The 13032-nt window shown below is 47.8% G+C and overlaps 1 protein-coding gene across 4 annotated transcripts in view; it reads left to right on the forward strand.

Annotated features, from left to right (window-relative positions):
• The window catches only part of CROCC (ciliary rootlet coiled-coil, rootletin), a 53993-nt gene that overhangs the window by 5095 nt on the left and 35866 nt on the right, over positions 1-13032 (forward strand). For all 4 annotated transcript variants that reach the window (XM_060276317.1, XM_060276318.1, XM_060276321.1 and 1 more), the window contains 7 exons: positions 631-782; positions 4757-4948; positions 5574-5657; positions 6011-6108; positions 6759-6924; positions 7254-7360; positions 10574-10801. In XM_060276317.1, the coding sequence (XP_060132300.1) occupies positions 631-782; positions 4757-4948; positions 5574-5657; positions 6011-6108; positions 6759-6924; positions 7254-7360; positions 10574-10801 (1027 nt within the window). The remainder of the gene's footprint in view (positions 1-630; positions 783-4756; positions 4949-5573; positions 5658-6010; positions 6109-6758; positions 6925-7253; positions 7361-10573; positions 10802-13032) is intronic.

Genomic DNA, 13032 nt, shown 5'->3' on the forward strand with positions numbered 1-13032 from the left:
TAAAAGGTGAAGACTGCAGGACACCATCTGGGACAAGGTGAGCGCTGCCTCTTCTCTGGCAGAAGCTGCCCCATTAGCAACTACCTGTTGCCGATGCCTTTCCAGCCAGCAGCAAGAAAATGTTTGCAAATGTTCTATGGCAGGAATGTTCCAACTTCCAAGAGACTGCGATCTACTCACACGATTAAAATCTGGCAGTGATCTACCCCTTTTTGGGGGGTTCAGGTCAAACTTGTTGATCTTCTTTTAGGGAGGAATGTCCCTTTTTTGGGGGGGGTTCAGGTCTAATAAATGGAAAGAGGTGCTCAGCAATCGATCGCTAAGGAGACAGTCAGCTTTGCCGCGCAAACTCCATCTTCCGTTCTAGCAATCTAGAGGAGGGGGGGTGCTGGATGGAGGAGCCACCCGGTCGACCTGTTGGACACCCCTGTTCTATGGCATCGCAACAGTCCATTTAGCGCACCTGTATGCCAGGTGTTCTGGCAGTGCACCCCAGGTTCCCTTGCTTTGCTTTGTTCTGTTTATTTCTTCGTTCCAAAGGGAGCCCAGGGCGGCTTGTCCAACTGCAGAAATGCATTTGATGCGCGTGTGTCTGTGTCTGTCTACCTCTGTGCTCCTCTCTTCCCGCAGTGGCCTCCCACGCCGAGATGTCGTCCTTGCTTTCCCTCCAGGAGGAGAACCGCATCTTGCAGCAGGAGCTCTCCCGCGTGGAGGATTTGCTGGCCCAGAGCCGGGCTGAGCGGGATGAGCTGGCCATCAAGTACAACGCCATCAGTGAGCGGGTACGTGAAGGAGGCTGGCAGGGTCCTCTCCACCCTTCCCAGCAGGCCTTTCCAGGCAAATGGGTCTATGAAGTCTTTACTTGGCACCAGCAAGCAGGCAGTGCAGGTTCTCTGCTCTGGGGGAAGAGGCCAGGAGTGGGTGTCATTTGGAAGCTCTGCTCTGCTGGGCAACCTTACTTGTGTATTCCGTCTTTCTCCGAAAGCCATTGAGGAATTATCTGCAGATTTGCAGAGCAACTTGAATATTTGCAGTGTGAGAAACAGATTTTCAGTGTGAGAAACTCAGATATATACATAGAATCATAGAATCGTAGAGTTGGAAGAGACCACAAGGGCCATCCAGTTCAACCCCCTGCCGTGCAGGAAACACCATCAAAGCATTCTTGACATATGCCTGTCAAGCCTCTGCTTAAAGACCTCCAAAGAAGGAGACTCCACCACACTCCTTGGTAGCAAATTCCACTGTCGAACAGCTCTTACTGTCAGGAAGTTCTTCCTAATGTTTAGGTGGAATCTTCTTTCTTGTAGTTTGAATCCATTGCTCCGTGTCCGCTTTTCTGGAGCAGCAGAAAACAACCTTTCTCCCTCCTCTATATGACATCCTTTTATATATTTGAACATGGCTATCATATCACCCCTTAACCTTCTCTTCTCCAGGCTAAATATACCCAGCTCTCTAAGCCGTTCCTCATAAGGCATCGTTTCCAGGCCTTTGACCATTTTCGTACGCTAGGCATCAAATGGCTCCTTAAACGACAGTCACCAAAACATAATGTCTAGTTGCCATTTGGGGGCCAGGCAGCTCTAAAGTCTTATATTTCAAATGATGGACTGACTGTGATTGCTTCCCAGTTGAACATCTGGCTAGTTCTGATGGCAACCTTGAGCTAGGTTAAGAGATTAAAAGAAGAAAAGTCACTTGATCTAGGGACAGTCCACGTATACATTGGCCCATCCCAACCTCTTTCTCTTAATGGTGACATGGACCATTTATAATGTAAGTATCTTCACAACTTTGAGCAGTGCAGGGCAGGGCAGTGGGATAAGTGAAAACAAGCTTCAATTATTAACTATACAGTGGTACCTTGGTTGTCGAACTTAATCCGTTCCGGGAGTCCTTTCGACTCCTGAAACTGTTCGAAAACCAAAGCACGACTTCTGATTGGCTGCAGGAGCTTCCTGCACTCAATCGGAAGCCACGTCGGACATTCGGCTTCCAAAAATCATTCGCAAACTCGGAACACTCAACTTCCAGGTTTGCGGCGTTCGGGAGCCAAAACGTCCGAGTACCAAGGTGTTCAACAACCAAGGTACAAATGTAATGTTGTTTACTGCTTCTGCTCAGGCTGCACAGAAAAAAGCATTTTGGTTCCTGAGATTCATTCTGATTGTGCAGATCAAATATAACTCATAGAATTCCACAGGATGGGGTATTAGTGTGTGAAAGCAGCCCAGATCCAATGATTCCCAGGCATGCACCTCTAGATGGTGGAGATGTCAGGTGCCATCCTGGCGCCCGGGTATCTTCACTTGGTCGCAAGTGACCGGCAGCTAGGTGCAAAATGTGCCTGGCGCCTGGCTAGTTTCGAACACTGAATGCAAGTTGGAAGACCCAGACTGTTGGAGTGAGGATGGCTTGAGCTGTGTTTACAGATGTGCTGGCGCAGGGGGAGGGATTCTCTGTGGACCTGCCATGGGATTGAGCTCTGGCAAGGGAGATTTGAGGAGCTAAAGAAAGAGAGGCATCAGAGGGCCCTGCCAGGATCCAACTCTGCTCCTTCCAAAAAAAAAAAAAAGTCCTGGCATACTAGAATGGGTCCCATTATTTCCCTGGTCAGTTTCCCAGCATGCCCTCCTCCCCCACCCCAGTCTTGTCTTCTGTGCTCAGATCTGGCTAAGGGTCTCCATGGGAAACATTTCCTGGCTGCTTTCCAGAGTATTGGGGGTGTGGGGGCGGGAATTGGGCATTTTTTTTATTCTTCCTCCACGTTCAAGAGCTTTGGCCTGCCTGGACAGGTCCAGCTGGCTAAATGGCACCCGGGCTGGTTGAGACCTGCCTCTGGGCTGTGCAGTTTGCAAAGGGGACATGCGGCTGTTTGCGTGTTCCCTGCCACTCATGCTTGACCTGAATTAATGGATTTAAGAACCAGGCGTGAAACACTTTGGAAGGAAGGAGGCGCGCAAAAAAACAACAACGTTTTGACAGTGATCTCGTGCTTCTCAGTGTTCAAAGCAGGACAGTCCATTGGATCAAAGAAACCTTGCTAGGTTAGTTAGCTAGCTAGTTTAATTCTTTGTAATTTCACATCAGGATGAAGCATTTCGTCGTTGTCCCCAAAAGCTTTCTTTGTGTTTAAATTACTACCCGGCCCCGTCTTAGAAATGTGAGGGAGGGAGGAGGTGGGCTGGCAGCAACGCCTCTCCTGAGATGCCACCGGAATAAATCAGCAATTTTCAAGGGGCTGCCAATGGCACCCCAGGGCTTTTTGTAGAAAAACAAATCAAATTTCAAGGGGCTTCCATAATAGTTGCAACAGTTCTGTACAGAAAGACAGTGTTGTCCTCCCTCTTTTGCAGCTGGGGCTGGGGAACTGAGGTTGAGATTGGGGAGTCAAATTGAGATTGAAGGTGACCCGGAAACTACAGCTAACCCAGAATGCGGCAGTTAGACTGGTGACTGGGAGCAGCTGCCGAGACCATATAACACCGGTCTGGAAAGACCTGCATTGGCTCCCAGTATGTTTCCGAGCACAATTCAAAGTGTTGGTGCTGACCTTTAAAGCCCTAAACGGCCTCGGTCCAGTATACCTGAAGGAGCGTCTCCACCTCCATCGTTCTGCCCGGACACTGAGGTCCAGCACCGAGGGTCTTCTGGCGGTTCCCTCGCTATGAGAAGCTAAGTTACAGGGAACCAGGCAGAGGGCCTTCTCGGTAGTGGCACCCACCCTGTGGAATGCCCTCCCACCAGAGGTCTAAGAGAACAACAATTACCAAGCCTTTAGAAGACATCTTAAGGCAGCCCTGTTTAGGGAAGCTTTTAATGTTTGATGGATTTCTGTGTTTTGATGTTTTGTTGGAAGCCGCCCACAGTGGCTGGGGGAACCCAGCCAGATGGGCGGGGTATAAATAATAAATTATTATTATTATTATTATTACTAAGGCAATATATGCTCAGGCTGGGTTTTTTTTTTTTTTGCTCCTGAAACCTTCTAGAGCTCTGAACCGGAGGGATGTTTTCTTCAAAGCGTAGCTGGGTCTGCCTACCTCTTGGCTGTAGGGAAGGGCAGAAAAGGAAATAATTCTCCTAAGAATTTCTGCTCTGGCTGAGGCTGGGGGGGTGGCTATTGGTTTGGGGGCTCCTCTCCTTACAAGGCTGTGTTGGGGGCTGGGCTCCCATGCTCCGGTGACCATGGAGACTAGCAGGATAATTTAAATGGGCTGCAGGTTGCCATGGCAGCCGTTGCCTGGGAAGAGGGCAAACTTCGCTCCTGCATTCTACATCGTGCGCCCAATTCACCCCCCCCAAGCGATTTTTCTGTTAAAAAATCCAAAACCGCGCACATCTCGGTCCCTTTTGACAAAGCCTTTGAAAGTGGGAGCAAAGGGCAATCTCCTACAGATGCTCTGTGTTTAAATTGTCCCAGGCTTGGGAAGATTGATTAAAAGAAAGGATTAGTTTGCTTCCCTGCCAAATCGGTGTTTGTGGTTCAGTCTGGCTGTTATTTCTTCTTAGCCTTGCGGCAGTCATCTGCAGTCCATCAGCCCAGAGCTGGCTCCTTTGACAGGCTGCGGGCTCCCCAACTGGTGCCCAGAGGGTAGGCTGCCTTGGGACATGGAGGTTCCACGCAACCGCGATGGGCAACGGCCACAAGCCTAGAGGAGAGCTCTTTCGCTCTTCCTGGGAGTTGGGGCAGGCGAGGCTTAGGCACAAGGGGCCCTGATCCTCCTCCCCTTTCTTTCCCGGGACTCCTCAGCTGGAGCAGGCGCTGCGCCTGGAGACGGGCGAGCGGGAAAGGGAGGCATTGGAGAACAAGAGTTTGGCTCAGCAGAACGTGGAGCTGCGCCGGCGGCTGGAGGAAGAGCAGGCAGCCTACAAGAGGAAGCTCCAGGCCTACCAGGAGGGGCAGCAGCGGCAGGCCCAGCTGGTGCAGAAGCTGCAAGCCAAGGTGAGACCCCCATAAGTCCCTCCACGCACCAGGTCGCACCGCCAGCAGCACTCCCAACACTTCTTTCCCTGCCCCATGGCAGCACCTGCCGGCCAGGCCGATGAGTAGATCGGAGCGATATCTGGTTTTCATTATCATGATACATCAGCAGCTAAACGTTGCAATTTACTGATATACAGTGGTACCTTGGTTGTTGAATGGCTTGGCTCCCGAACAAATCAGCTCCCGAACTCGGCAAACCTGGAAGTAAGTATTCCGGTTTGCGAACGTTTTTTGGAAGCCGAACATCTGACGCAGCTTCCGATTGAGTGCAGGAAGCTCCTGCAGCCAATCAGAAGCTGCGCCTTGGTTTTCGAACGGTTCCGGATTCCCGAAATGTATTAAGTTCGACAACCAAGGTACCACTGTATTACAGTTTCGGAAATAAGGATGGAGCTCTGTAGAGGCATCGGCCGGCTCCATGGTTTTCTCCGTGTTGTGATTTTTGCAGAGCAAACACACAAACATGCACCCCCTCATGATTCACATTGCCGGCTCAAAAATTAGGAAACCGATATCGCAATTAGGGCTGGGCGATAGATATTGTCCAGAACTGGTTTGTAGTCCATACCTCCCTCCTCTCTAGGTTGTCCAGTACAAAAAGAAGTGTGGGGAACAGGAAGAGCAACTGCTTGAGAAATCGACGGAGCTGGAGCAGCAGCGCCTAGTGGTGAGCGCCTCTTTCACGCTGGGGGTGAGGGTCGTGATTGCTGCTCCCTCTCTCCCTCCAGGCCTCGAGCTGTCGGCTGTTTTTGCTTCCCAGAGGCGTACGGTTTTCCCCCTGTTGCCGTTGGGGTGCTCTTTATGTGAATGGGTGGCTCTCTTCACATGCTCAGGATCCCTGCATATATTTGAGGACTACAATTGGGTCTGGAATCTGCTGGGGAGGAAGCCTGGATTAAGCCATGCTTTTGTGCATGCTCAGATGAACGCTGCCCCAGTTTCCGGAGCTAAGCTTTTTTGAGCCCCTGCATGTCTGTCAAAGCCCCAGCGGTGGGTTCTCTCTGCTCCCTTTTCCTGCAGAGCCGTCTGGACATCACAGAGTCACGCTTGCGGCAGGAGGAAGAGCACAGCAGTGACCTGGAAAGCGCTCTCATCCGGCTGGAGGAAGAGCAACAAAGGCAAGTGGGGGAGGAGGAGCAGGGCAGGGTGGGGGGCTTTTACAAGGCACAGCTCACCCAAGTCACTAAACCCCAACTCCTTTTGTGCACCCCCTAAGTGAGTAGTTCCCAAACGTTTTTAATGTGTGATGTTGTGTTGCGCTTTTAACTGTTTTTTTTGTTGGGAGCCTCCCAGAGCAGCTGGGGAAACCCAGTCGGGTGGGTGGCATGTAAATAATAAATTTTCAGAACAATAAATAAATTACTCAGCACCCCCCCTGGAAATCAACCTAATTTAAGCAAACAAACAGAAAGATTCAGCGAGCCATTTGCATTCGTTTATGTACCTGCCAACCTAGCAGCTCGAAAGCACGAAGTGCAAATAGATAAATAGGTACCACTCCGGCGGGAAGATAAATGGCGTTTCCATTCGCTGCTCTGGTTCGCCAGAAGTGGCTTAGTCATGCTGGCCACATGACCCGGAAGCTGTAATGGTCAGGGGTCCCTTTACCTCTATCCCTATAATTCCCATAAATTTTTTGATTCTCACCCTTTTCCTATGCATCTGCAGGGAGGCGCGCGCGCGCACACGCACACACACACACAATATCCAAATAGACCTGCCTCCTTACCTCCTTACTTCCTTACCTGCTGCCCCCTGTCGCCTCCAGGAGCACCAGCCTTGCCCAGGTCAATGCCATGCTGAGGGAGCAGCTGGACCAGGCGAACACGGCCAACCAGGCTCTCAGTGAGGACATCCGGAAGCTGACGGCTGACTGGACCAAGGCCAGAGATGAACTTGAGCAGCGGGAGGTGGACTGGAGGCGAGAGGAGGAGGTCTGGGGCACGGGAGAACCTGGGGTGGGTGGGGGCTTGAGGCAGGGGGCAGGTTTGGGGAGGGATTGGAAAGCGGTCCGAGAAGAGGCAGAGGGATGCCAGAGTACAGAACCTGTCCTCCCTCGGTGCCTTCATCGCCTCTGGTGAAAAGGGTTTGGCAGGTTTGGAAATGAGGGGGGAGCTTGCGGGACCTGCCTCCCTGAGAAGCCAGCTGCCAGCCCCCAGGTCACCCCCCCCACCGGCTGGTAACTTTGTGGGCTGGCATTGCAGAAGCGCTTTCTTGTTGCCGGCTCCGTCCTCAGCCTGCGGCTTCTCCTTCTCCCTTGCAGACGTTCAACGCGTACTTCCGCAACGAGCACAGCCGCCTGCTCACCCTCTGGCGGCAAGTGGTGGGCTTCAGGAGGCACTTTGGGGAGATGAAGACCACAATGGAGAGGTCAGCCCTCAAACCAGGAGCCTTGGCCACAGCCCCCACCTTGGGCCTGTCCGCACTGCCCGGGCTCAAGCTGCTGTTGTTACTGTGCCCAGTGCCGGATTTACGTATAAGCTAAACAAGCTATAACAGGGACCCAGGTGGCGCTGTGGGTTAAACCACAGAGTCTAGGGTTTGCTGATCAGAAGGTCGGCGGTTCGAATCCCTGCAGCGGGGAGAGCTCCCGTTGCTCGGTCCCAGCTCCTGCCCACCTAGCAGTTCGAAAGCACGCCAAAGTGCAAGTAGATAAATAGGGACCGCTCCGGCGGGAAGGTAAACGGCGTTTCCGTGCGCTGCTCTGGTTCGCCAGAAGCAGCTTTGTCATGCTGGCCACATGACCCGGAAGCTGTCTGCGGACAAACGCCGGCTCCCTCGGCCTATAGAGCGAGATGAGCGCCACAACCCCAGAGTCGGACATTACTGGACCCGATGGTCAGGGGCCCCTTTACCTTCGTTAAACAAGCTATAGCTTAGGGGCCCACTCTCTCGGAGCCCCTAAAAAAAATTAAAGAAAAAAAACCTTGATGAATATACGATAAAAATCAAATAAAATAAAACCTACATACAGCAACAGTGTTTTGTGTTGTGTAGGCTTCTATGATGTAAGTCATGGGCCCCGCCTGCTAGCCTGCTCCCTAAAATATCACTGGTTTGCTCATTTATATATATAGAATGCCTACTGGTTGCCTGGCAATATGTGCAAATGGCTTTAGAAACCTATTAGGTCCATAAATTACCATATAGAATATATTCAAGACAAAAAAACAGCTGCAATTTGTTGTTGACATTACCTTCAGTAGCTTAGGGCCTCATCAAACCTAAATCCGGCCCTGACTATGCCACAAACTCCCTCGGAGCCTGTATTAGGGGACATTTCCAAAAACAGCCACTGAGAAAACTGGGCAGATCTGTGCATAAATGAAAAGTTATACAAATTGGCTTGATTCTGCCCTTTTAAAATGCGATGGGTTTTTTTTGGGGGGGGGGGGCGTTATTGGTTTGTTGTTTGCATTTGATAACAGTCGTACCTTGGGAGTCGAACGGAATCCATTCCGGAAGGCTGTCCGACTTCCAAAATGTTCAAAAAACAAAGCGTGTCTTCTGATTGGCTGCAGGAAGCTCCTGCAGCCAATCAGAAGCTGCGGAAGCCCCGTCGGGCGTTTGGCTTCCAAAAACAGTTTGCAAACTGGAACAATCGCTTCCGAGTTTGGGACACTCTGGAGCCAAAACGTTCGGGAGCCAAGGCGTTCGAGATCCAAGGTGCGACTGCATATATTTTGTGGTTTTATACATTGATTTTCTTCTGTGAACTGCCCTGAGAGCTCCGGGCATAGGGTGGTATATGAATTCAATAAATAATAATAAAATAATAATTTGCACAAAAATATACAAATTGATTAAATTGAGCATACGTCCCTCAGTGCTTTTTTGTGTGTGGAATGTTTTTTCCCTTGTCTGCTTGTCATTTTGTAGGGGCAGGAAGCGACTGAGCCCCTTGCCCCAGCCATTTGAAAACCGTGCTAGATCAGTAAACCTCATGAGGTCTAGAAAGCTGAACTAAATGGTAGCTGGGAATCTTAAGAAGCCCGGAGCACAGTTTTAAGTGCACTCTTGGTGGTGCTGCCTGCTCAGTGGCTCGTGAGGAGGAGGTGCATGTTGTTGCCTGCATTTCTTTCTCTTTTTTTGAAATAATTTTTATTTGATTTTACAAATATAAATTTATAACATTCCAAATGCATATCCATATACTATGGAGATTACTCTGAATCTCCAGACTCCCCCCCCCCCCCATCCCCTCCGTGGGTCCTAGTATCAACATTTACAGCTGCATATTATTTCCATATTCTATATTTTAAATCAATTCACATTATCCATAGTATTTGTTCCATTTCAAGTGGGTTTCAAATCCTGCTAATGTTTCTATTTGCTTGCAGGCGTCTCCTAGATAAATTATAATTTTCCCCCATTCTTTTTTAAAGTTTTTGTCCTCTTGGTTCGTGAGTTTTCCAGTCAGCTTTGCCATTCCAACGTAGTCCACCCGCTTAGCTTGCCATTCCTCTCTGGTAGGGGGTTTGTCTTCTTCCCATCTCTGGGCTAGTAGCATCTGAGCGGCTGTAATGGACTATGCAGAATTGGACACGATGACAGGAAGAATCTGAAACCGAAGGGACCAGAAGTTCTTAAGGGATTGGACTAAATTTGAGAATTATTTGAAAAGCAATTCTATTATTATTATTTAAATATATTTTTATTGGTTTTATAGCGAATACAAAAAGGAAAAAGATACAAAATATAAAAAGACAAAGAACAAAAAAGAAAAGGAAAAAAAGAAAAAAAATTCTTTGACAATATCCAATATAATTCTTAATCTGTCGACTTCCTCCGTCCCCCCCTTCCACGCTTCTATTAATAACTAATACAGCACTCTCTACTTCTTAAATCTTATCTTTTTCTAAAATACTTATTATCACTGTAAACCACACATTCCCAATATTTCAGTATATCATTATAATCTTAAAATCTTAATATTTATTTTACATTTAAACTTATTCCCTTCTTATTATATCTAATTGCTTCTTCGGCCTCTTTGTACTTCCACTTCCCTTACTGTCTATTTTTAACCTTACAGTTCTTTTCCAGATAAGCCTTGAATTTATTCCAGTCTTCTTCCACCATCCCCCTTCCCTGGTCTCGGATTCTCCCAGTCAGTTCAGACAGTTCCATAAATTCTATCAGCTTCATCTGCCAGAAAAGCAATTGTAAACAACAGATTACGCTAGTAGGTTTGCAGGAAGTTTTGCAAGGAGAAAGAATTTAAATATTACAGAGGAAAAATAAAAGGAGGATTATAGATTTGTGGTTATAAAAAGTAGTAGTGAAATTAGAAATACAAGAAGTAGTTATGGAATTGGAAAATCTTGAGAAGTGGTTGATGGAAGTCAAAAATATTGTATAGGATAGGAATGATTGTTAAATGTTACATGGATATATAGGCAAAAATCAACAACAACAACAACAATAATAATAATAATAATAATAATAATAATTAATAAAGCACCTGAGCGGCTGTTGTCCCATACATAAAAAGTCTTCTCTGCTCCTTTGCGATGTCGGTACTTAGATTGCTGCCTGCATTTCTCTCCCCTGAGCAACTCCTCTTGCTCCCTGTCTCGGCAGGGACCTCTCTGAGCTGGGCCACGAACTCTCCCGCTCCAGCCGCACGGTCCATGCCGCCTGCCTGAACCTGAGCAGCAACCTGCGCCTGTCGGAGAGCAGCACCGGGGCCACCTTGGAGAAGCAGGCGCTGCTGATGGCGCAGCTGGAGGAGCAGCTGAAGGACAAGGTCCGCGACATGATCCAGCTGCAGGTCCGCTGTGACATGGAGAAGGCCGAGCTGGGCAACAGGTACCGTGGAGGGGGAAACGGTTGGGGGACGCAGGTTTAGCACCCAGCATTGGAGAATGGCCTGTGGTCGGGGATATGAGGGGTTTCCCATCAACGTCTGGAGGGAAGAGAGGAAGCTGGCCTTTGGCCCATCTAGCTCAGTGTTTTCTACACTGACTAGCAGCTGCAGCTCCCCAGGGTTTCAAGCAGGAGACATTCCCGGCCCCACCAGGGACGCTGCTATTGGGAACTGACCTGCATGTGAAGCAGGGGTAATAATAATTTTCTTTTTCATATATATGATTTTTATTAGATTTTCTGTTTTGCAATTTTAAATACTCAACATCCTTACAATATCAGTGACTTCCCTGCTTCCGTTTCCATGGTTCATTTTGCATAGCATATTTTACATCAACTAAACCATTCAGTCTTCCATTATTACATCCGTCAAAACTCATTTACAGTGGAACCTCGGTTTATGAACACCTCGGTTTACGAATTTTCGGTTTACGAACGCCGCAGACCCATCTGGAACGGATTAATTCACTTTCCATTACTTTCAATGGGAAAGTTTGCTTCAGTTTAAGTACTCCGCGGACTGTCTGGAACAGATTAATCCACTTTCCATTACTTTCAATGGGAAAGTTCGCTTCAGTTTATGAACGCTTCAGTTTATGAACAGACTTCTGGAACCAATTGTGTTCATAAACCGAGGTACCACTGTACACTGTTGAATATATCTTAATGCTGCCAGCGTTTTCAAGTGTGTGCAATTCCCCCCATATATTCAGTAAACATTTTCCAATCTTCTTTAAACGTATGTTCTTCTTGTTCAACGAGAGAATAATTTTATTATTTATACCCCCCCCCCATTGGCTAGGTTGCCCCAGCCACTCTGGGCAGCTTCCAACACCTAAAAACACAAGAAAACAGTTCCGCTTCCGCCTGCAGGAATGGCTGACCCTTGTTCCATCTCTCCGACCTTCATGAGGGATTCGGCGGTTGCCAGGGGAGTTAATGGCAACCCCCCTACCTCTCCGGGGGTTACGGAGAGGGGCCGCAGGCCCGCGATGCCCCCAGACCCACCCCGACTGTTCAAGGGGTGGGGGTGGGGGCTTGGGCTGAGAGCACTCATGAAATGTCGGCACTCCCGGACGCTAATCTGCATGGCGGGATCTCCATGATTAAAGAAGATAATTAGGCTTAAATTCAGGAACATGCTTCGGAAGGAGGGGAAGAAGCTCTGTTTACTGCCAAGGAATTTGTGCTGCTCAGGGTGAGAAGTCAAAGCTGTATTTTATTTGGAAGAAAGATTGATGGGGACGTTACGAGAAGGGAAGCGAGTTTTTTTTATTTTTTTCATATACTCTACGAGTTACTTCATACCTTCCCGGACGTGATGTCCTTGTTTGTTTGGAACAAATGAGAGATAAAGAATACCTGAGTGAGTAATGAACTCTATAAACTATTGTATTGAACATATTTTTTGAAGTTGTAAAACTACTGAAGAGAGAAGCCCCCCTTTAACTGGATGGTCGGAGTCCCTGGAATGCGTTCGGTGGATTTATGACTGTGACGCACTTTGAATTTGAACAGCGATCTGAAGCTAAGTTCAGCTACAGGGCAAGGAGAGCCACAAATTTATCAAGAGTATATGCATAATGTGACGGCTGTATCTTTTGCCTGGAAAAGCTGTAAATTTTACAAAGATCGTTGGTTTAAAAAAGTTTTAAGAAAGTGAAAGTGATCTAAGCTTTCTAAGATGGCGCTGCTCTGTGTTGAAAGACTGACGCAACAGGACACTCCAGACAGAAGATATATGGGGGGGCCAGAACGATTAAAACTCACACAGGAGAAAGAATATATGCGAAATCTCGTTTGATACTTATTTCAGCAGCTGTGAAAAAATCAGATGAAAGAAGAAAATATTTTAGTGACTGGTGGGGAAAGATCGGGATAATTTTGTACTTTGAGTGAAGATTTGGACTTTAGAAAAAGACGGCAGTAGACGGTTGCGAGGAATCCCCAAATTTTTGAAGCATGGGAACTCCAGAAAATATTATATGATTTGGCAAATATTCGGTTTAATTGATATGTATTTGTATAATTTGAAATAATGAATGTGATATAATTGTGTTTTAATTGGAAAATTAATAAAAATTGATTATTTAAAAAAAAACACAAGAAAACAAAACCTTCCTGATACAGGGCTTCCTTCAGTGATCTTTCAGCAACTGAGCTATGGCCTCCTG

The sequence above is a fragment of the Zootoca vivipara genome, chromosome 6 (assembly GCF_963506605.1).
Source record: "Zootoca vivipara chromosome 6, rZooViv1.1, whole genome shotgun sequence".
Classification (NCBI taxonomy): Eukaryota; Metazoa; Chordata; class Lepidosauria; order Squamata; family Lacertidae; genus Zootoca; species Zootoca vivipara.